Source organism: Trachemys scripta, chromosome 3 (assembly GCF_013100865.1).
Source record: "Trachemys scripta elegans isolate TJP31775 chromosome 3, CAS_Tse_1.0, whole genome shotgun sequence".
Lineage (NCBI taxonomy): Eukaryota > Metazoa > Chordata > Testudines > Emydidae > Trachemys > Trachemys scripta.
Window position 1 is genome coordinate 34628051 of NC_048300.1, and position 25318 is coordinate 34653368.

The 25318-nt window shown below is 40.3% G+C and overlaps 1 protein-coding gene across 1 annotated transcript in view; it reads left to right on the plus strand.

Moving 5' to 3' along the window:
- SRBD1 (S1 RNA binding domain 1) overlaps positions 1–25318 on the plus strand; it is a 232938-nt gene that overhangs the window by 126896 nt on the left and 80724 nt on the right. The window contains exon 18 of the mRNA XM_034764426.1: positions 20309–20391. Within this exon, the coding sequence (XP_034620317.1) occupies positions 20309–20391 (83 nt within the window). The remainder of the gene's footprint in view (positions 1–20308; positions 20392–25318) is intronic.

A 25318-nucleotide genomic window follows, 5' to 3' on the forward strand; every position in this document is an offset into this window, starting at 1 on the left:
CTCACACACACATGTGCGTATATGTACATACATGTCCATAATTTTTATTTTGCCCAGAATGTGGTCACTTTTAGTGTGTTCTTCCAGTAACTGCACATGATCTTTAAAGCAGAAGTAGTTTGTTTTAGAGATGTAAAAATGCCTATCGCAGTGTAAATGCCACTGTAGTGTGAGATAGGCCAGGTGCATAATGAGATCATTGGAGCCACCGGTGGTATTAAAATGTGTGTTGTTTGATTATGGGGTACTCTGCCAGGGTATAACTTCCACTGATTGTGGTGGGGCCAGGATTTAACATACAGATTCCAGCTCTTCAGGGGACAGAGTTACAGGGGCAGAATGAGGTTGTTTTTAGGGCTGTCAAGCGATTAAAAAAATTAATCACGATTAATCACTCTGTTAAACAATAATAGAATACAATTTATTTAAATATCTTTGGATGTTTTCTACATTTTCAAATATATTGATTTCAATTACAACACAATGCAAAGTGTACAGTGCTCACTTTATATTTATTTTTGATTACAAGTATTTGCACTGTAAAAAACCCCCAAAAGAAATAGTATTTTTCAATTCACCTAATACAAGTACTGTAGTACAATCACTTTATCATGAAAGTTGAAGTTACAAATGTAGAATTATGTACAAAAAATAACTGCATTCAAAAAGAAAACAATGTAAATCTTTAGAGCCTACAAGTCCACTCAGACCTACTTCAGCCAATCACTCAGACAAACAAGTTTGTTTTCATTTGCAGGAGATAATGCTGCCTGCTTCTTGTTTACAGTGTCACCTGAAAGTGAGAACAGGCGTTTGCATGGCACTGTTGTAGCCGGCGTCGCAAGATATTTACGTGCCAGATACACTAAAGATTCGTATGTCCCTTCATGCTTCAACCACCATTCCAGAGGACATGTGTCCATGCTGTTGACGGGTTCTGCTTGATAATGATCCAAAGCAGAGCGAACCGACTCAAGTTCATTTTCATCATCATGAGTCCGATGCCACCAGCAGAAGATGAATTTTCTTTTTGGTGGTTTGGGTTCTGTAGTTTCCGCATCGGAGAGTTGCTCTTAAGACTTGTGAAGAATGCTCCACACCTCGTCCCTCTCAGATTTGACGGGACTTAAGATTCTTAAACCTTGGGTCGAGAGCTGTAGCCATTTTTAGAAATCTCACATTGGTACTTTCCTTGCGTTTTGTCAGATCTGCTATGAAAGTGTTCTTGAAACGAACATGTGTTGGGTCGTCATCTAAGAATGCTATAACATCAAATATATAGCAGAATGCAGGTAAAACAGAGCAGGAGACATACAATTTTCCCCCAAAGAGAGTTCAGTCACAAATTTAATTAACACATTATTTTTTTAACAAGCATCATCAGCATTTAATCATGTCTTCTGGAATGGTGGCTGAAGCATGAAGGGGCATACAAATGTTTAGCATATCTAGCATGTAAATAATTTGCAATGCCGGCTACAAAACTGCCATGCGAATGCCTGTTCTCACTTTTAGGTGACATTATAAATAAGAAGCAGGCAGCATTATCTCCCATAAATGTAAACAAATTTGTTTGTCTGAGCGATTAGTTGAATAAGAAGTAGAACTGAGTGGACATGTAGGCTGTAAAGTTTTACATTGTTTTGTTTTTGAGTGCAGTTATGTAACAAAAAAGAAGCTATATTTGTCAGTTACACTTTCACGATAAAGAGATTGCACTACAGTACTTGTATGAGGTGAATTGAAAAATACAATTTCTTTTGTTTATCATTTTTACAGTGCAAATATTTGTAATAAAAATAATAATATAAAGTGAGCACTGTACACTTTGTATTCTGTGTTGTAATAGAAATGAATATATTTGAAAATGTAGAAAAACACCCAAAAATATTTAATAAATTTCAATTGGTATTCTATTGTTTATCAGTGTGACTAATCACGATTCATTTTTTTGAGTTAATCGTGTGAGTTAACTGCGATTAATTGACATCCCTAGTTGTTTTGTATGACTTTATCTGTGTTTCCATTTTCAGAATTTGTAAATTCTTCTTCTAGTGCTTGCTCATCTTGATTCCATTCTAGGTGTGTGCGCGCCCACGTGCACGGTCGTCAGAGATTTTTGCCTTTGTAGTGGTATCTGTAGGGTTGGCTGTGGTACCCCCTTGAGTACCGGACTCATGCATTGGTATATTAGGTGCCACCAGCCCTACACCTTCTGAGTTCTTTCTTAACACCCATGGTGGTTAGTTGGAGCACCTCCTCCCTGCCTACCAAGGGCTAGCGGTTTCATCTCTACTGTATTCGATCCTTAGGGCATTGTAAATAGTTTGTATAGAGTAGTTAGTGTTTAAGTAGTTGTTAAGCAATGTAGTAAGAAGTTACAGTCCCAAAGGACTCTGCCCCAGGTGGGGCATACCCCGGTCTCCAGGTTTTAAGCCCTGCTTTGACTGTAGCAGGCCTATGCCTGTTAGTGACCCCCATAGCAGCTGCCTAAAATGCTTGGGGGAATCGCATGTGAAGGACAAGGGTTGCATCTGTAAGACTTTCGATCCAGGACCCAGAAAGAGCGTGACATCCATCTGAGGGCCCTCCTCATGGAGGCTGCTCTCTGCCAGTCGGACTCTACCCCTAGCACTTTGGCCTCGATGCGTAGCACACCCCCAGCATCGGGCAAGAAAGAAGTCCAAGAAAGACAGCTTCCCGGCACCAAGCAAGAAAAGTCTCTGGGTATTGGGCAACCTGCCCACACCAGAGCCACATGGGCGTGCCTCCCCAACGGGGGCCTCAGCTCCCCAAGGGAGCTGCCACCAACTCCCGGGAGCAGTAGGGGTTCCAGGCTTGTGGCGAGGCCGATGACTTTCCAGGCTCTCCCAGCACCCAGAGGGCAGAGGCCTCTACCAGTGCCGCTGGCACCGTGTGTATCGCAGGAAGAGGCAAAGGCTTCCTACGAGGGCAAGCCAGCTGTCAAGCCCTCCCCAGTGGGCAAGTGAGTGCCGCCAATCCCCAGAGCCGAGACAATGCTCTCTGTCTCCATACTGCAGATCTCCAGCTTTGCAACCCAGGTCCTCTGCAGGTCACCCTAGATCACCAGCACCGCGATTGTGGTCTCTGTCCTCTCAATATGGATTGCCTAGGGGGAGGCGCTGGTCATTGTATTGCCGGCACCATTTACCCTCCCACTGATTGTCTTCTCGGCGCAGACCCCTGTCCCCTGCACCATGGGAATGGTCTCTGTGACAGTACCGGTCCACCTGCCCCCAGCACCGATCCTCTTATTCAAAACGCCAGTCTCCAGTGGCGATGGTTAGCCACCAGACGCAGGCATCGACAGCCACACTGTGATCACCGGAAGGGGATTCCTCCGGCACGGAGAGGGAATTCAGCTCCTTGCTGAGGCATCACAGGTGTGATCGGGCACCCAAGGCTACGTCAACCTCTGTGATGCCGTCTTGGAACATGGCCGGTAGCCAGCACAGTGGCCGCACTGGGGCCTCCCCCGGTGGGGCCTCCCCTGGTCGGTCCAGTCGTCATCCTCAGCCCCAGACGAGGCGGAGGTAGGGCCCTCGAGTGCCAGCCCGCTGGATGACTTCAAAGAGCACCAGGCCCTGCTTCGATGGGTGGCTGAGAACTTGGGCCTGGAGGTAGAGGAGATCGCCGAACAGGCGGACACCTTGTTCAATATGCTCTCGGCATCTACCCCTGAGTGCATGATGGGGTCTTAAAAATAGCTAAGCCCTCTGGCAAACTCCATCATTCATCCCTCCCACCTCCAAGAGGGCTGAGAAAAAATACTTTGTCCCAGTCAAGGGATTCAGGTACTTATATACCCACCTGCCTCCAGGCTTGCTGGTCATCTCTGAAACCAATGAAAAGAACAAACAGGAGCACAGAAGTTCAACCACCAAAAATAAAGAGGCTAAGAGGCTGGACCTTTTTGGGAGGAAGGTTTATTCAACTGCCAGCCTTCAGTTCTGGGTGGCGAACTGCCAGGCTCTGTTGTGCAGCTACAACTTCAACTTATGGGATTCCCTCCGTAAGTTCAAAGAGTCCCTGCCTCAGGACTTGGCCCAGGTATTTGGTACCCGATGGAGGAGGGTAGTGAGCAGTGAGGTGCTCCCTCCAAATGGCGTGGGATGCGGCCATCTTGGCGGCTAGGGTGGTTGCACTGGCGGTGGTCGTGAAATGCAGCTCCTGGTTTCTCCTAGGAAATGCAGGCCTCAATTCAAGATCTCCTGTTTGATGGGAATGGTCTCTTTGCGGAGCAGACTGATGCAAGGCTGCATGACCTAAAGTACACTTGGGCCATCCTTTGCTTGCTGGGGCTGCATACGCTGCAGTTGGAGAGGAAACAGTTCCAGCTGCCGCCAAGGCCTTGGCAGCCTCGACAGGGATCTGCAAGAAGAAGGGATACAGACACAAGCTTTCTTCCGGTTTTAAAAAATGTTTAGGAACAGCTTAGTTAAAGGTAGGCCATGTGGCGCTTATGAGAGGTGCAAGGATAGAACACTCTATGCCTCCCCAAGTGGATTCTTCCTCCCCTCCTCCCCCCCATGGAGAAGAGTTGCATTGTGTGGTATATAAAGTTGATTTATTACAATAGAAGTTGTTAGACTATTACATGGGCCCTTGCCTCTTAGTGGGTATGTCTACATTGCAAGAAAACACCTGTGGCTGCCCTGTGTCAGCTGACACAGGTTCACGGGGCTCCGGCTGCAGGGCTATAAAATTGCAATGTAGATGTTCAGGCTCGGGCTGTGGGACCCTCTCCCCCAGTGGGGTCCCAGAGCCCACACTCCAGCCTGAGCCAAATGTCTACACAGCAATTTTATAGCTCAGCCCCCTGAGCCCCCGGAGCCCAAGTCAGGTGACACAGGGCAGCTGCAGGTGTTTTATTGCAGTATAGCCACACCCATTGTGGCTCTCACCTTCCTGTACGCTAATTTACTCCTTTGTGACTAATTCCTTCAGGGGCCATGCAGTGTGTGCAAACACCATGTCAGGGTAGCGATGGACTGCATAGTGGAAACCTCTTGTTATTTGTAAATGATGCCACCAATAATTTGTCTCTACTTCAAAACCTCTCCAAATTACTATTGTTACTGAAAGGCACCTGTCACCACCCAGACCAACGATTAAAAAATATTTGGAGTTAATATAAAGAAACAATCAAAAATTAGGAAAATGTTCCAGATAGAAAGTTCCTCGTTTTTTAAACTCTCTTAATCTCCAAAACACACCTGATTTTTCTGATGCTTTCAAGAAAAAATGGCGTCCTGTGAAATATCAGGCAGTTTGCCTTAGTTTTGATAAAGCTAGTGAGTCAAAAGCAGGTCTGGTAATAAATGACTAGCTTCAATGTTAATTATGTCGAGAATTGCATCTCTCTATAATATATAGAAATCGCTTCACCCACCATTGAAATGCAGCCACCTCTGGTTTGAAAGCAGCGCTTCTTCTACAGTCCCCGGGAATGCTACATGTCAGTTTAGGATAAAAAGTGAAGAATTTTGATTGTATTCACTTGAAACTGCAGTGGGATATCAAGGTTTATGGAAGTCACCACCCTAAATACTTGTATTCTCACATTTGTAAACAGCCTTTTAACATCTAGCTGACTCTTTTCTTGATTTTTTTTTTAAATCTATACTGTAATATATTTCCCTGCACTATGCAAGCAAAGACATGAACAATGTTAGCATTGAATGGCTAACTTTCAAGAGAAGCACAGCATAATACAGTAACTCCTCACTTAAAGTTGTCCTGATCAACATTGTTTCGTTGCTGATCAATTAGGGAACATGCTTATTTAAAGTTGTGTGATGCTCCCTTCTAACGTCATTTGGCAGCCGCCTGCTTTGTCCACTGCTTGCAGGAAGAGCAGCCCATTGCAGCTAGCTGGTGGGGGCTTGTAACCAGGATGGACCGGCAGTCCCCCTATCAGCTCCCCCTATCAGCTCCCTGCTCCCCTAAGTTCCCTGTGCAGCAGCTGTCCAGCAGGCTAGCAATTACAGCTGTCCCTTCCCCCACTGCCATGTGCTGCTCCTGCCCTCTGCCTTGGAGCTGCTCCCCAGACTACTGCTTGCTGTGCAGGGAGGAGAGGAGGAAGATGGGGGCTAATGTCAGGGTGTCCCCCTCCCCCCCCGCTCCTGCACCCAGCTTACCCCATCTTCCATGGAGCAGGGGACACACACGACAGGGCTCAGTACAGAGAGAGCTTGCTGGCAGCAAGAGCTGTGGTCTCAGCAAGCGGATCTAATTAACAAGGCAGTGTACTTAAAGGGGAAATGCGCATCTCTCTCTCACATACACACACAGTGTGTGTCTCTGTCTTGTCTGCGATGCTCTCTCTCCTCCCTCCTTTCCTGCTGCCTTGTAGACTGTGAAAGTTAACCCTTGAGTGTTCAGCCAATTGCTAGTTCATCATTTAGCAGTAAGGCATTCCCTAGAAAATATCCCACCCTCTGACTCCTCCACCTCAACCAAGCTTCACAATCATCATCCCTGTGTACCAGTATTAAATTGTTTGTGTGTGTGTGTATATATATATATATATAAAATATAGTCTTTTGCCTGGTGAAAAAAAATTCCCAGGAACCTAACCCCCTCATTTACATTAATACTTATGGGGAAATTGGATTCGCTTAACATCGTTTCGCTTAAAGTCGCATTTTTCAGGAACATAACTACAACATTAAGTGAGGAGTTACAGTATAAGCATAGTATTGAAAAAGAATCAAGAGTAACTGATAAAACTACATTTGCTACTTTTTCTCTCTTGAATGCATCTTCCTCTTGTGATCTTGGATTTCTTTTGTTTGGGCATCTGATAATATGGTGTCAAAGATAACTTTTTTTTAATTGTTATGTTACATCATGTAAGGTTCTCTGTACAGAACATGGAGTTTAGTACATTAAAAGAAGCTGACAGCTGCATGATGAAGTGTGACATTTATAGTTAAGATAAAAGGTACTGCAGACATATTATGTGAGATTGCTGTGATCTTAACACAGTTTGCCACTTTAACATTTCTCTCAATACAAAGTAGATAGCAGCGGTCATTTTTTTGAAATACAGGGAGTAGACCTCTGTCTGCCCATGAGCTATATGAATATAAAAAAGTATATATTTTATAGGAGAATTCACTTTCACATCTTGTGTTTTATTAAGCACACTTCTGGTGCTGCTAAACAACCACTGCTTGTCTAAATTTATCTTTATTCTCACTCAGTTCTGACTTCCCACTTAAAAATGTAATACAGCTATCCTTTCTGAAAATGTTTTATTATTCATTTCTTATAAATGAATAAACAGATGAGTGTTCATTTAGCCAAAAGGCTACTACATTTGGCATTAATTGGCAATCTCAATAGACGGGTCAAGAACTGAATTATTGTTCTATCTGCTTTTGAACTTGTTATTAAGAATGTTGTGGTGATGCTATTTTGGTGTGGGATTTGGCTTGAGCATGATAGAAAATGAGCTATTATCTCTTCCAGCAGCCTCATATCCATGCAGAACAAGGGGTTGATGTGTGCCAAAATAAATCCCTGCAAGCTGCACAGAAAAGGATTGGGGGTAAATGAGGATATATGCTATATCAACCTCGGGGACTTTATTCGGCTCTGCGAGGGTCCATAGGCAGATAAATGGTATCAAAAACTGCAAACAAGCCTAAAATGATCAGCATGGACTCCTAACCTTTATCCACTGCTGGAATCACCTGCTGAGGTGATATGGTCTGGGCTACCATCAGTATGCAGAAGCCAGGCCATTTTAATGAACGTGGGGGTTTTTTTGTCAGGGGACACAGGCTCTTCTAGTTCCTGGCTGATGTGGTAACTTTTATGAGGGCATGTTGACTGAATCTCAGACTTGACAGGATGGAGGCGATTGTGGTTGGTTGGATGAAACATCTTGAGGGTATGATATGCCTCCTGGCTTTCCTCAGTATTGAATGGGTTCACACACCCTTTCATCAAGGTGTTTGCTTCTGGATCCCTAAAATGTCAGATGGATTTTGTAGTCAAATCACCTGTTTTCATGTGAGCCTAGTAAGGTGATTCTAACTGTACTTTCTATGTCTTTATCAGTTATTTATTCTCTTATGACCTTCAGACTGGATTACTGAAATGCACTCCATATAGGATTAACCTCGGGGGCCACTTGGAAGCTAAAGCTGGTACTGAATGTTACTGTATGTTTGTCTAGAAGAACTACAGATGCCATATTTAATCAATTTTCTGAGAAACAGTACTGGTTTCTTTCTTGTTTCTGGGTGTAATTTAGGTTGTTGACCCTGATCCATTACTCTCTTCATAGTTTAGGTCCTGGTTACCTGGCCCTGATCTACACTGGTGCGGGAATCGATCTAAGTTACGCAACTTCAGCTACGTGAATAACATAGCCGAAGCAGATGTACTTAGATCGACTTACCGTGGTGTCTTCACCGCAGTGAGTCGACTGCTGCTGCTCCCCCATTGACTCCGCCTGCGCCTCTTGCGGCAGTGGAGTACAGGAGTCAACGGGAGAGCGCTCGGGACTAGACGCGATAAATCGATCCCCGCTGGATCAATCGCTGCCTGCCTATCCGGCGAGTAGTGAAGATATACCCCAGGGAGCCTGTCTTTCTGACCATGTACTGCTATTGCAACTAAAGTCATCTGAGGTTTTCTATCTGATTGTCCTTAGATTTCAGTGTCTGGGGCCGGGGGTACAGGAACCTCAGAGAAGGGCTCTTGGCTCTGGAACTTCTTGTTTCCATTATCCCACTAAAGTCAGAGTCTGTTGACCTTGAGGGCACCATGTAAGATCCATCTTGCTTCTTTGATTTTTGCCTGAGGGGCTGATTTATAAAAGTGATATATAATTTAACAAGGGATGGACTTCTCCATCGTTGACCATGACCATCAACTATTATGTGCATAAATAACACGTGATTACACAGTGTCTCTGGTCTAACTAATTTTACACTTTTTACTGTATTCCATTGCAATAATTTTTCTGGACAATCTGGAGTTCAGAAATGTGACATGCATACTCCTTAGGCAAACCCTAACCAAGCTTTCAAAATGATGTCATCTCTTATAGTAGATTTCCTTTTAATTTTATGGTTGGATTGGGCAGGTAAGCTTAGTGTTCTGGCAGTAATACTTAAAACCTGGTAAACTTCAAAATCAATAACATTACCATGGGTATGTAAAATTTCAAATAGTTTTTCCAGATAGGATTCAATTGATGTAAAAATATATTTTTTGGACTTTTGAGGGGCCTGGGGTCATCTTGTGCTCTTCACAGAATAAAATCTTAAGTCTAGATTTTTAAGGCTGTTTTAAACTGAGCTTTTTATATTAATACTTATTTTAAGGTCTCTTTGTTCTGTTGGAATCAGAGTACACATCTACATCATGAAGCAGTGGCACATCAAGGCAGCCTATGAGCTCAGTTTGTCGTTTTACTTTATTATGAAGTACAACTATTTGGCTTACTGTGAAACAGGGATTTGTCTAGTTCCTGGACCGTTGAAAATCTTGTTAGCTACACATCACCCGGCATTGATTTTTTGGTGGTGGTTGTTTGGGGTGGGGGGTTGAGGAGAGGATGTATATTATGTTTGTCACAGATAAAAATGTCTAGGTTGAGTGGTCCCTGACTGGCTATGTAATGTAGAAAGCAGTTGATCAAGTGGAATATTTGTTTCAACTACTGTGCTTAACCAAAGGGGGAGAAACCCTGATGAAATTAATGTTGTTATAATAACTTTAAGCAACAGCAGTGCTGCTGAGTCCTAGAGATAAATTGTGGTATGAAGGTTGAGAGAGAGAGAATTGCTGCTGAGAAATAAGATTATGTAGCAGCTCTGATTGTGTGTTGTGGAACGGTAATACTAATTTAGAAATGCTTCAATTTCAGGATATTACGTTTCATTTGAAGTTTTTACCGTACTGATAAAACGTCTTTCTTTGCAATCACTTTACTTTCTTTTTTCTTAACCACTTAAAACCAAAATAAAGAACATGGTGTGCTCCATTGCACCAATTTATGCAAGTAATACAGACAAGCCATAATATGAAGATTTCTTTAGACATGGGTAGGATAGGAAAGGGCACTTACCGTTTACAGACAAGGACATCTATACTACCCCATGTCAGAAGAGATCATCATACTAAAGCTTGTCTGTACTACTTAGTGCGGTGAAGCACTAAGTTAATGTTGCACTTAGTGCAATGAAGCACTTTTTAATGTTGTATTTACCTGCTTAAGCAAGATCAATGCATTTTGATTTCCATATTACAGTGCATAAAAGAAACACCCATCTTCGTCTCAGCCTGTCAGTGCTTGGGATCCTGTGTTTGACTTCATAGATGTGTCTCCCAGTTAGCAGGAGAGTGAGCTGCAAATATGTAAATAAACTAAAGTAACATTTTGCACAGGCATTTTGTACCAAGAGGGTGAGAATGTGTGTCGTATTCTATTTGCAGGTATGATATTGAAAAGGCACTGCTTTAAAGAATGATTTCTGAGGATAAAGAGTGTCTCGGAGAGCAAAAGGTCAGCTAACGCAGCTTGGCTTAGCATTGTCAAATCCCATCTGCTTGTCTTCTCTCCACAGGGCAGAATACATTGGATTATTGTACGCTCAAAGTTCAGCAAACCATTTGCACTTTCCCTTGCAAGAGAAAACCTTATAGGCTTGTTGGGACTTTGAGACTGTCATGCTACAGGGGCTAGTACCCTTGGGTGCTGTTAAAGATAGAGATGTACAGTTCTGAACTGTCATAGTGCCCAACAAATGGAAGGTAAAGATAGGAGACAATATAATTTCTTCTGACTTTATCTTAAGGAAAGTAAAACCATTTGATGCTTAGATGTGTGGGACATAGTGCCTTGATGTCTACTTGAGCTAATTTCTTCATTTTCTTAAAAGAGCACCACTCCCCTTCGGCTGCTGAAAAGAGGTCATTTTTCAAAAACTTTATCATACAAAAGTCTTATGGTTAAACCTTCCCCCAAAGCTTTAGAGTCAGTAAATAGCAATGGCGGACATAGAATAAGGGGAAATCAACTGTATATATATTATAAACTATTTTGACTTAAGTACACAGCATCAGCTGTTTTTGGACCGTATGAGAGTAATTGTAATGCAGAACAAAATAAAATTGTATTCTATTGCCTCTTTCATGCAAACTATATTATCAAGAAGATTTATAGAGTTTAATAATCCACTTAATTATGGTAAAGTTGGAGAAAATACATGATTTCTTTTTCCATGTGAAATTTGACATGAGTTGGATGGTCTTTGGGCAGGGAGGTTCAGGAAAGTTGCTCCGGATGTCAGGAATTCCACATTGTAGGGTCACAGAGAGGAGATGCAGTCTAGATCAGCAGAGGCAGAAGGTAAGGAGGTAGAGCTACAGCTCCATGGCATTAGCTGGAGCATGACTGTTGGAGGTTTATAAATAAAATTGAACTTGATCCTGCCGTGAATGGGAATCCTAAGAATTGTACCCATAATGCACACACATTCTTCTTCAATACTGAGCAGTATGATACAGTCTTTGTTTGAAATGGCCTATGGTATTTTCATTATATGAAGAAGCTTGTAGGAATATAAGCGTTTTTTAAATTGCTATTGAATGGCTTTGTACTTTTTAGTGGGAATGTCTATTTGAGCCAATATGACAAATGGATTCATTTGATCTGCAACTTTAGATACAGAGTTTTTGTCAGTCTTCACTTCCTTGTCACTGTGGATGCAATCCCGTATTGTTGGGCTTTGTGCAGGCATGGTTGTGTGTGAAAGGTGATGGCATTAATTTCCAAGCCTCCAGGCATGGCTGTAGGGCTCCAGTATAGCCCCCCCTTTAAGGTTTGCACTGGCATTATTAGCCTTTGAACAGAGGACTTAGCTGTTTTGAGCAGCATAATCAGGAGCCCACTTGAATGTCAGCCTGTCTGTTCTGCCCGTAGTGCCCCCATAGCCTCACCACTGGACTTAAAAGGAGCAGGGCCTTGCACCATCCTGCCTGGGCTAGGTGAGTATTGCCTTGTCTGCCTATTGTTTGGCTCAGCGTTGCCATCAATGGGAGATATTTCTGTATGTTCCTCTCATCAGCAACATGCCGTGTACTTTTGTGTAGGCTAACCTTTGTGGACACTTGTATATTTTTTGTAATAGTGTGGTGCTCAGATTTAACTTGAAGTGCCTGTCTTCTACCCTTGTTGGCATTTGCTTCGGTGCATGCCTAAGCGTTTCTCGTATCCCTGAGTGACTCAGAATTTAGTAGACCAGTTCCACTGGCTCTTCCCTTTTGGGTTGTGTTTTTCATGGCATAATCCTATCATACCCTTCAGTCATCTGGGAATGCTGGAAGTGGCCTTCTCCAAAAGTGCAACATTACTGCAGACTGTTGCAAAACAAGCTTCCACTAGTGTGAAGGAATGATGGAAGTAGCATCCTTCCCTTCCTACACATACCTCTGCCCCGGAGGCTGTCTCTCTCATTTCGGTGATGTTTCCTGCCGTGGCCAGCTGAATGAACAATAGAGGCAAGGCTACTCTTGAACTTGGGTTTTATATGTGGCAGTGTGCTATGCTATTCACTGAACCCTCAAGACTACCTACTGTTTCTTAATATGTAGCATAAGACACTCTGTGGTCACCTGGAAAAGATTAATATTTTATTGTTGACATCAACGAATAACTTTAAGTGCAAAACATTACGAAAGTTTTACTTTTGAGTAATAATGATAATAAATTAATGCTGGGATGATGCAATTAAAATTAATGCCAGTTTAATTGGTAAATGTACCCTGGCAATTTTTTTCTTTTAAGTTGCCTGTTTGAACAGATGAGGGAAGAAAAACCTTTTTGAATTAGCACCATCTAATAAGACTCTTCAAGGAATGAGTAACACTCAGTCATGTCAGGGTTCAATTAAAAAAAACAGTCAATGCTGTTTCATCCCCAACTCACCATGAATAAAAATGGTGATATCCTATAAAATATCAATTCAGAAATGCTTAATACTCAGGCAGAGGAAGTTTATTTATTCAATGTCTATTTCTGAGTAAAATGTTACCTTCAGATAAGTCATATTTTATTTTTCACTCTTAACTTGTGTAAGGATTTATTGTTTTTTATATATAAAATATATATAAGAATTTTTATTAAAATTCTTTTTTCATTCATGACGTCTTTAGAGATTTCTGTATTGTGTTAGAAGATTGTCATTCATTATTTCATTAATCTTAAGCAAATAAAAGGTTATCAGTTTGATGGAGTTAAAACTAAACTAAAATATAACTTTTTAAAACAAAAACCTGCCAGCTTGCCACCAAAGAATTTTGGATGAGATACAGCTGTTGAGCCATTGCTTAAATAAGTTACATATTTAAAACCCATTGAGAAGATATATTAGAATTCAAAACTGTGTCAAAAATCCTGGCCTGCTTAGAAAGAATGCTTAATGAAAAGACTACTGTACATTTGACTGTATCCCTTACTAAGAGGGTGAAATTCAGGTCAACAGGATAGAAAGCTTCTCGGGCTCAGGAAACCTGAAAAATCGATCACTGAGTAAACATTATTGCAGATTCTTATGGAGAGTAACTGATCTTGAACACAATAATAAGCTTTATTAAAAAATGTAAATATGTTAGAATGTTCCCATACCTATCATTGGGTGATATATTGATAGTAATTACTGATGAAATTGCTAGTTGGTCTTTTAATTATGTTAGTATCTTTTAAATTGAGTTCACATTTAAAATTTTAATCTAGGTTTAAAACTAAGAAAGTGGATTTTTTTTTTTGTTGGTTACTTGAATGTTATTGTAGTAGCATGTTTCACCAAGAACAAAATACTGAGGTTTTAAAATAAAAATACAGAATGTTCTCATTTATGACAACATTTAAATTGAAAACAATCATAGCCTAATAGCTTGTGGTTGCCATATATTTATTTATATAGGCATTTGTAAAAGCCCATTGCCTTTGCATCTGGAAGCCTCATATTCTATAACAACAAATGCTCCCACTCATAGAGGATGGCCAAATCATCATAGTTATTGTCTGGGATACATTTTTAGCCCTATATAAAGACCCATATGTTTAAAGTAATGTCATCAACTTAAAACTCCCATTTCTGGCTGAAAATGTTTTATTTCTTATTATTACAAGCAGTGCTTAAGGTCACTGAAAATGAAAGAAATCAGAGAGAAATATTTTTCTCCCTCTCCCAGTTTGTGTTCTCTTAGTGCATTTGGCAGCACTCTGTGTACAGTCCGTTTCGCGGCTTCCCCATCTATAGTCAGTCAGTTTCCCTGTTCTGTGTGGATCTTGCACAGCAACTCAGGAAAGAAAATACTATTTTAAAATGCAGTTGTAAAATCACAGAAATTGGCAAGTAGATACAGAGGCAGGTATGATCGCTATGAAACTTCTTTTAGTTCATTTTCTTTTTAAATTGATTAGATTCCTGTTGGTGTGCCTTTAAACAGGGTGCATTTATGCTGCTCCTTGTATGCCATCATATTCTAATGCTGGCTGGCAATGAGGGGAGGCAGGTAGCATAATTAAGGGCCCTCAACTAAGAATGTCCCACCACTGTCTATTCTTGGACCTGACAGCTGAAACATCCCAGTCGCTGTTAACTGCCGTAATGGAAAAATACAGCTTTCTTCTATTCTCAGGGCCAAATCCCACAATTTTAACTCATTAGGGATTTTTCCTGAGTTACTTGAAGATTTGGCTGAGTATTAGGAACTGAAAGTTATCTCAGTTCTGATCTGTGGGAACAATACATATTGCTTGCGATGGCAAATATTAGCAAAAAAGAAGTTTTAGGGACTGTGAGGTCTGGATAAAAGAAGTTAAAACATTGCCTTTAATTTGGTCTAAAGATGGGAATTGTCAGAAGGTGAACTCTCCTCGTGTGTCTCTGGATATTAAAGGATTATTTTAATGTCATGTGGACATAGAGGTGAGGTGATATTATTAGCTTGCATTGTGCAAGCAGCTACTGTGCAAGCTTTTGCCCCACAGCACTGTCAGTGCACCTCAGTGAAGACTGGCAAAAATACTAAACTATGTGGTGGCTGAGTCACGTCAGATATCCAGTATGTAGTGGATTGAGACCATCAGACTTTTGTTACATCACCATCTTGCAAAGTGCTATAAGATATCTTAATAATAAGATAGCATTTCAACAGCTATACCTTCTCTGTGTCTTATCTCAGACATTCAGAGGTGAAAAGCAGGTACGTTAAACCCAGTGTGCAACCTAGCTCCTCTTCTCCCCTTAAGCTCTTAAATGTTGTATTGCTTTCCTGCATGGCAGCAGAATATATTACTGTAATTTCAAATGTTGCAATGAATATTTTATTAATAATTGGCAACTTTGAAGAGGTTTTGCATCAGCCTATGTGCAGTTTGCGTAATTATATTTTCTGGTGACTGAAAAGCAGCGCAATGTTGAAGTTACAATGCTGTTTAAAATCAAAGAGTAAAAAGGTTTCATGTTTTATTTCAAAAAGTTTTCTTCACATAGTTTTACTTCAGTTAGACTAATGTATTTTGACAATGGTATTTCAAATCTCCTGCATGTTTGACCTGGCTGACATTTTAAAAGAAAATTGATTTATTTTATTTTATTTTATTTTATTTTATTTTATTTTATTTTGCTGCGTGGCCATCCGAGTGTGTCATTTATATTTTCTGAGCAAAAATGAAATATCCTTTAACAACTTCAGAAATGGAGAATGAGTTGCCGTTCTAAAAATGTTCTAAAAATGCATGGTTTTTATTCACTCCTAGAATGCACGTTTAAAACAGCTTCATCAGTTTTGGTAATTAAATTATATTGCTTCATTTTTTTTTAAATAAAATTTGTGATTTGCTTTTGTGGGGAATGAACCCCCCCTTATCCCCCCCTCCCCCCAGGTGCTTCTGTTTTACCTTCTGTGGCCCTGGTGGTCCATATGGGCAAACCTTGCACCCATGGAGAGAGCCCTGTTGACTTTGCTCGGGTGCCAGAGTCCACATATGTGGATCAGATTGCAGGATTGGGGCCTTAAATTGATGCCCCCCTTAAAGGATCAGTATCATGGAAATCCATTACTCTGACATCCGTATATAGACACTTTAGACACAATTCTTGTGTCAGGGTAGGAGAGGTGGTGCATGCTTCGTGAGGGTGGGGTTTTCATAGTATACCTTCTATTTTATTTCTGTTAGAAAAATTCTGGGGTAGAGCTGAGGCTTTCGTGGAGATTTTCACAGTGCTGTGCCATTGTGGCATTAGGAGTTGTGTACTCTCCATTTTCTTCTTCAAGTTGTATAATCTGTTGGTTGGTCTTTGTCCTCCACTTTTCCCATGACTCCCACAAAGGCCCCAATCCAGGAAAACACTTAAGCATCTATGTAACTTTTAAGCACGTGAATAGTTTCTTTGATTCCCATGTATGGATGAGCTTAAGTGCTTTACTGGATCAGGGCCTACCTCCAGGGCAGAAACCCTGCAGAGATATGCTAGTATTGTTATCAGCCAAACTTTTACAAAAAGGAAGGTTCCAAGGTTTATAAAATGAGGCTAAAATTGGGTCCAGTGAGAAATTTCAAAACACTCTTGTCCTTCCTCTAGCTGCGACTATCCTGTGCCCATTTGTTTATTTTATATAGGTATAATTAGATTCATATAGCCTGTGGCAAATTTTTGTTCTCAGATTCTTTGCTCTCTAAGAACACACTTATGCACATTTATTCCATTTTGATTAGTTTTTCTGTAGTTAAGAAACACTTACGTCAAACAGTTGTATAGAAATTGAGCAGTCTTCCTTAAACTTGACTTGTTGACACTATATCTATGTGTGCGTTCAGTAGTATAAAATAGTTTAAAAGAATCTTTTCTGTTTTGCAACAAAGTCATTTTGATTTTATTTATTTTTAGTTTTTATGCTCGAGTGAAACTATGCTAACTTTAAAGCCTGTTAGTGATCTGTAAGTAGCACAGGCGGTTCAATTGGTAATTATCTGAGTGATTATGATAGGAAAGCATTTCTGTTGTAATCTAGAGCACTTGCACTGATTAACCTTTTGTGATTTTGACAAGAGCCTTTGAATTCATATGTGAGAGCCTTTGAATTCACAACTTCTGTGATAGAGAAGCAGGCAGATCAGATGTCACCGGTATAGTGCTTTCTAAGCCTAGCCTGGAAGCTGCCATTGTCAGCTTATGTTAAAACTATAATAATAAAGGATGTGAAAAGTATTACATGACCGAGCAGTGAACTTAATGTTAACTGTACATCTTATTTTTTTATCAGAGGGGGATCATATAAATCTTTGAATGTGAAGTACCTGATGCCACAGTCAGTTGGTATATTTTGTGGCTGTGGTTTTGAGGAGTCTTCCATAAGAGGGAAACAAGTAGGCATTAAGTTTGCTATATTGGCTTTAAGTATCATTGTGTAATAAAGTTCTTTTCAGAAACTTTATAAATTATTTGTCAGCCTATAATAATGGTAGTTGCCATTTAAAGATGCATGTAAAAATTTTTGTGCTCCTGTAAACTGTTAATTTGAACATTTGCATTATTCACTGTATTTCTGTTATGCCAGTAAATGTACCATTGCGGGGGGGAAAAGATATTAACGACCCAAATATAATTTTAAGCCATAGCTCTTGGAGTGTGCCCAGATCAGCTGTGGACAGCTTCTTATAAAAGACCCCAGCCTTCTCCCGTCCTGCCTTCCTTCTCCTCTTTTTACATCTACAGCAGGTGAAGCACCCGCAGCTTCTCCGGGGGCTGCCCTTCAAACCTTCTGCCATGTGACACCAGAGCTGAAATCTACTCTTGGACCTTTTTCCCTCCACCCTCTTTGATATTTGCTTCAATAACCAGTCTTCCTACTCCTCCTTCCTGTGTCTATCAGGCTCTTTCTGTCCATACATCTTCTCTTCCCTCCCTTCCTACCCTGTTACCCCACCATCCTGACCCTCAACTACCAAAAAGAGACTATGGATTTTATCCTGACCATTTGCTTGTATCTCCCCCCCTCCGCCCCCCCCCCCTTTTGTTTCTTTGTCTGTTTAGTTTGTCACCTCTTTGGGACAAGAAGTATCGATTTCTATGTATTTGTACAGTGCCTAGCAGAATAACCAACTGGCCCCGATTGGGGCCCCGAGACCCTATCTGAGTAAAAATAACAGTCATTACATTATAACTAATTAGTTAATTTGTCATAAAAACAAAAACCCTCCTTTGAAAATATATTCTAGGTTTATACTATTACAATCTTATTGGGTTCACAATGGAAAACAAAATATATTTGCTCCCTTATGGCAAGTACACTACAGGGTTTATTTATAACCACATATCAGGACTGATTCTCTAGTGCATTAAACTGCTTTGTGCTGCGCTGGTGGTGCAGCTTAATACCAGCTTACCTGGCTCCTGAAGGATCTACTTTGCATCGAGGGACTCTGTTTGTTGTGACTACTATGCCACCCGCCTCTTGGCTGTGGCATAGGGAGTGTGTCCGGAACATCCCTGTGACCCAGTGATCCCTGACCGTCAGACCAGCCTCTTGGTGGGATGGAGGGAAAAGGCCCTCGTCACCATTGTAAATTCAGCCTTCATGGCCAGTAGGGGGCCTCAGGTGCAGACAGGCCTTTTTACTTGTCAGTGCACATGATGACTGGCTGATATCCATTTCACTAACATGCTGAGTCTTAGTAGGCAATTCTGTTCAGCCTTTCATTTCTTCAAATTCTCTGTGTATTATGATTCACCCTCTGATGAATGATTTTGATATTTTGTAAGGAGGTGCTTTGCTGTATCTTACTGGCTCATTGTCTGGTTCTGCATGGTGTAGTATTAGGAACCGTTGGATTTAGTCTTGAGAAGGAATTTTGTGCTGGTAACCCACCCATTTCCAACCTCCCATGGGTAGGTTTGCCCTACATGCATATTTCTGCCATTCTTGAAGGCCCGGATCTGCACTTCGATATTCATGGAACATCTTGCACGATGGTATTTCATGTCACGATTTCCGTAGCTGGGCAGGGACACCTTACCAACATGAGATAGTTCAGAAAAGCAGTTAAATCAAGCAACCTGCCTTCTCTGATCTGTCATGCTGGGGAGACGAGGGAGCTTACACATTTTAATGTTCATCGGGCAAGACTTTTCTGTTTGTTGTGAATGGGAGGGAGCAATGTCTGCGTAGTTAGCTCAAGAGTCAGATTTTGTAAGTAGATGCCAACTCTGAGAGATTAGTATGTTATGGCCTGGCTACAACAACAGCTCTTAGGTTCCAGCAATGGACCAGGTATCCAGGTTACAAATGGAGAGAGCTTGAGTTTGGTAAGATCTTCCTTCCTGTGTGCAATTGGTTATTTCATAAAAGTGGCAGCCAGTTTTGTCCTCTATACTGTCTCTTGATTTGCAGCCTGGCATTCTCAATCAAGAATCAGTACTTAATCAGTACTAAATCAAATTAACTGAGATGCTAGGTAAAATTTTCTGGAGCATCAAAGTTCAATCAATGGGGCTTGGACTTTTAAGTGACTTAGGCTCTTTTGAAAATGATACTTTCTGTGTACATGTTATTTAATACACTCTTGGTGGTTTTTAGGTTGACAGTTGCTGTGTAAACGTATCCTGATATTGCTACCCAGTACATTTTCAAAGTGATCATTTAGAGTTTAATTAATAGATAATTGAACTACAGATGTACAGGGTACAATGAGATTTTTATGTTGTGGAGAACTAATGTAACGAATCAGAGTTAAATTTTCACTTTATGAGAAATATCTACAAACATCAATAATGTCATTTAAATTTCTACAACTCAGATTCAGAGGAAATTTCAGAACTTAGTAACAGAAAATGTCGTACTCTCATTTTTACTATGAAATCATTGTTATATAAAAATAAACTTTTCATCTGTATATGTAATTATCTCAGACTAATTGAAACTGGATTCAAAAGCCAACTAACTAATAGGCCTGTGAAAATGAACATCGAGATGCCTTTGAATTATTAAAAAAAAAAGTCCAGTAAGTATAGATTTCCACTTATATTTCTAACAATGAGGAAAACATTGAGAAAAGAATGTGTCTTGATGATAACTTTGTGCTGCTTTCATTTGTAATAAAACATTTTCTCTCAGTTAAAGCATTCACGTGGATTTTTTCCAGGCAAAAAAAGAGAGATTAAATATCTACAACACTGAAAATTAACAAAAGTAATTATGCAGTGCTGCTCTTTACATAAAACCACAGTTGTTTTCTACTTCTATTTTTCAGTTTCCATAGCTAGACGTGTACAAGACCCATTAGCTGAGCTAGTGAAAATTGAGCCCAAGCACATTGGAGTTGGAATGTATCAGGTAAGGTAATGCAGATCATTTAATCTAGTAATTCAACATGATATAGTGCAACACAAAAACAATGCTTTGTAATTAAGTGTCAACTAGTTATGTGTCTACTTTAAAAGATTTGTGTGGAATTGGTGGGATGGTACTCAATATTTATGTTGTATAGGGTTTTTTTATTCTCTGGCTTTAACAATTGTGATTTAGGTTTAGAAATGGCTATAGCCAGATTTATAGTCTGTTTAAAACATCAGATCAAACTGGTAACCCGATCTGTAATGATGTGATCTCTTTCACATCATTACAGCAGTGGGGTTTTATTTCTTTTTGTAAAATAGTATGAGATATTGATCCTCCATTTAGAAGCCATTGGTTGGCGCCATTATCTACATTCTTTCTTCCCTTAGTGTTTGTAATAAAAACATTGATTTCAGATTTTCTTTCATTTACTAAAGCTGAACTGGAAAATGTTTGACAATTCTCAGATAGTTTTGTGGGTTTCTTGAGGTTATTGTGGGGAGGGGGCAATAGTTAGTTTTAAATAGTTTTTAAATCTTTAATGTTATTGAGAAGTAGTTTAGTGGCTGTCATTTTATTGCATCTGCCTGTCTGTCTTACACAGACACACACTGTAAGTGCTACATATAATACAAATAAATAAGTATTGCCCTCAATTGAGGAAACCACTTAAGCACTGGTTTAAATCCCAGTGACTTGTATAGAGAAATGCCAAAAGTGTAAGGAAAGTTAAACATGTGCTTAAGTGCTCTCTTAAACAGAGGTGCTTTCATAAATCCAGGAGATGGAGCAGAAGTAAAAGCTGAAAGGTTAGAAGAAATAAAACACACTGTGTTTAATTATATAGTTCAGAGGTCACGTAGCTATACATCCAGGTAAGTTCATGAATGTCAATGGAATGGAATTGTGGTCATGGATAATGATCTCTTGTGTGGCTTAAAGTGCTGTGTCAAAGCCAAATCTTCAGTAAAAAGATAATGTTGAATGTTTTCTTTTTAAAATAAGAGATATGTATCCAATAACATGTATTATTGCAAAAGATTGTTGGTCAACATTTCGTCTAGTGAAGATTGCTCTTGTGCTATTGTTGTTAAAAACTACTTTTATAGATAAAGTATACTATAATTCTAAGAATAACTGGGATTCTGATTGACTGTTTTTTAATGTAATAAATATAGTAAAGATCCTTCTTGTAAATTGGTTGGTTGATATCAGTGCTGTTCATTATAATCTTACATGAAGTGCAGATTAAAAGCATCCATTTCTTATGCAATGTAAAGTTTCTTTCTGATAGTTGCTTTATTTTTGCTGTTGATTAATAGGAAAAGAAGTTTAGTAATCTTATTAAAATAAGTATGCATATTAACCTGCACTTTGATGCTGTGCCTTGCTGGTTTAAAGAGATGAATTGATCATTCTATGATGATGTATCATATAAGGTATATATACATGTAATTTGAATCCATTATAAAATTCTAAAAACTATGCCTCAAGACTATGTGACCTAAAAGTGTGTGTACACTGTCAACTTGGAAAATCACACTTCATCTTAAAATGTTGTATCAATTATTGTAGTAAGTAACCTTAGAGGAGAAGGTACTTTTCCTCTTTTTAATTTTGCTGTGTGCATTTGACAGCACTTAGTGGATAGTAAGTTTCACTGAGTTCTTGGCCTCAGTTGCATCTCTGTGGTGCACTGCTCTCTGAGGATCCCATCTGCACACTCACCCAAGGCTCTTCAAGAGGGTGCTTATCATTATAGTAGCAGCAAAGCAGGTATTTGCACAGAGAGAAAGAAGAAGGGCTGATCTGCAGCATGTTTTGTTTTATTGCGCTTGGGACCATCTAAAGACCCTTAATAAACACAGTAAAAGAGTAACTATTCTCTTTATTTTTTTTAAATAAAAAGTCAGAATATACTACTGGAGACTTGAAGGCGACTATATCAGAAAACTGATATTTTGCAATTGGCTAATTCTAAAAAAATGTAAAATTGACAGCATCCCTTTAAACATGTGGTGAATTTACAGATCTCACATCACAGCACCTAAAAGGCTCTGCATATGCACACATTATCTGCTACCACCAACATATATGTTGTGCAGTAAGCCCACTGCAGTACTTTTGAAGATTTAAAATCTTAGCTTGTGTTCTAAATGCTTATTTAAAACTTTAGAAGAAGGGGATTTCAATATAGCAACTGCAGTTCAGGCAGGACACTGCGAGTTTTCCCACTGGTCCTTTGCACTTAAGTCACACTGTGGTGCAAATAATACTTTTAGATACATAAACCTCCTGTCAGAAGGTTTTAAATGAAAATATCAGCCCATAAGCTATAAGATGCTTGTTCATTGGTATAAAGGAATTTTGAGTTACCTGAGCATACTGTGACACTTTTGAAAACAAATTGTACTACCATGTTTCAAAGTTTTGCTGTCCTTTGGGCATCAGAACTCTTTGTGAGGGGAAAAATATTAAGCTAGTATGACTTGTCTTCCTTTGAGGAAAACAGTTATTTGTTTACATCTTAGCACTTAGAGATGAAAAAAGATATATTAGATCATTGAGTGATTGTAGGATATAGTTCCTCAATAAAGAATGTATCAGATGCAGAATTGAATCTTATCCAGAACAATTTTAAGGGTTATTTTACATTTGCCTGTCCTTGGTGCTAGGTTCTTTTACTAATTTCTAAGATGAAATATAACAGCATATATAAAGGTAATGGACTCCTGACAATGAACATTATTTTATTCATCCACTATAACAATAAACCTATAATAGCCCCTTTATATGACCACACTCCAAAATGACCTCTCTACTGTGTCCAGAAAGTTAACAAATCCAGGATTTGGTTCCCTTGGTGTGGAGGAAGAACAGCTACTAGACGAGGGAGATCATAAATGAAAGTTAAGCATTTTCATGCACATTTTTCAAAATTGAGAATATCAGCAGGTTGGTCCCTCAGTGTGATTTCCAGGGGCGGGCCAACTGTGCCATTACCCTAGGCCCCAGCTTATGTGGGTGTGCCACACCACTGTGTCACTCTGCCTTTTTTCACCCCTTCCTCCACTAATTGGCTGGCTGTTTTTGATTGTTTTTTGTTTTGCTCAGCCACTTGTGGTGGTGTGGCAAAAATGTTTTCTACCCTGGCAGGCAAAATACCTATGGCCAATCCTGATGATTTCTCCCAGTTAAATCCTGACCAAGACTTCCTAAACTGGGTGCCTACATTTAGAGTTCTAAGTCCATGGTTACATTCCTAAATCTGAGCACGATTTTCAAAAATGCTGAGGACTCAGTAACTCCCACTGAAGAGAAAAGGAGCTGCTGGATATTAATACCTTTAAAACAATCAGGCCACTCATACAGGCATAATCAATTTATGGCACACCGTGAAGAACAAATCCATACTGTAGGGTGTAGGTAATTCAGACTCTGAAGATGATGAATTTCCTCACTTAAGCAGATTCTGTGTCTGATGAGTGGTCACTTTCCAACCACTTTCCTCTCCGAGATAGTGCTTGAAAATTTTTCTACAATATCTCCAAAATTAGGCCCACATATTTTGTGAATACTACTCATGTAACTGTATTATTGATGGAGCTGGTAGCACCGCCTATTGTTAAGGTTGTCCAACACTTTCCATTATTATAAGACCCTAATTTCAGTTGCGTATAACTTTGTAAAACTTTAGGCATTTGGGCTGCAATTTTACATGCCCGACTTTCTGCCTGTTTGGGGAAACTGTAGCCAAAATGACATAGCTGTTTCTGAGAATGAGGCTAAAGAAAGGTATGTTTTGCCATGTTAAAACCATTATTGCAGCCTTCTCTCTGAAATGCTCTAATGTCCATATACTTTGTAGTAGGGACTTGAAGTTAGGTAGTGAGGGACCTTTGTGTCAAGGCTGTCTTTGTGAAAATCTTCCAAACTTTAGCCAAGTTATAAGCCATTGAAAAATTGCAGTTTTCACGTGCTCAGTAGAGACTTGCTAGAGCTTTACAGGTAAAAATCTCTGAAAATTGTACCCTCACTGAACATGCTTAAACCTCTCCCAGATTCTACTGCTGACCAAACTGCACATATGTCCCCCCCACAGGGTGACTGAGCATGCTCCAGCCCAGGGCTGTGGGACTCAGGACTTTCCTAGTTCTCAGCTGCTCTGGTATGGGATGGGACTGTGCATCAGGACTGAAAGCAATGAGTCTGTCTCTCCTGTGCTCCTGATGATCCCCAGCTGGCACTCAGGAAAGGGAAAGCACCTGGTTTCAATGCAGAGGGGAGAAAAACAGAAGCAGGGAGGAGGGAAAAGGAGTAGATTGGGACAAGGAGTCTGGAGAGTCTGGAACTGGTTGAGGAAGGAGACTGGGACTGGGAGCATGGGGTGTGGGAAGGGGAGGCTGGGACTGTTTGGGCAAGGAGGTTAGGATTGGGATGATGGTGGAAGACTGGGCCTGGGAGACAGTGAGTGAAATGGTGTGGGGGCAACTGAGATCAGACAAGAGGCTGTAGGCCAGGTGAGCAAAGAGATTGGGGAAAGGAGCCACAGTGGGGACTAAGATTGCATGAGGAGCCCAGGGAAAGAGACTGAGATTGGGAGCCAGTCAGGACAGGTGTAGACAGATGGAATGAGGAGTCAGCAGTGGGGAAATGGGACAGGCTGGACAAGGAGACTGGGACTGGGATGAGAAGAGTTAGAATCCAGAGGGTGAGAGGTATGGTCTTGAAAAGGCATTAAGTGATCCATGTATTACTTAAAATATCATCTGTGTCTATAGAAAATAGATTGTTGACACCAGTTGTTGGCAAAGGCAACCTATTAAATCGCCACCTAACAAGGACCAGCAAAAAGAGAACGAGAAGAAAGAGGCTTGACAACTACAAACTGTATTGTTTGACCACAAAGTCTTTAAGCATATGC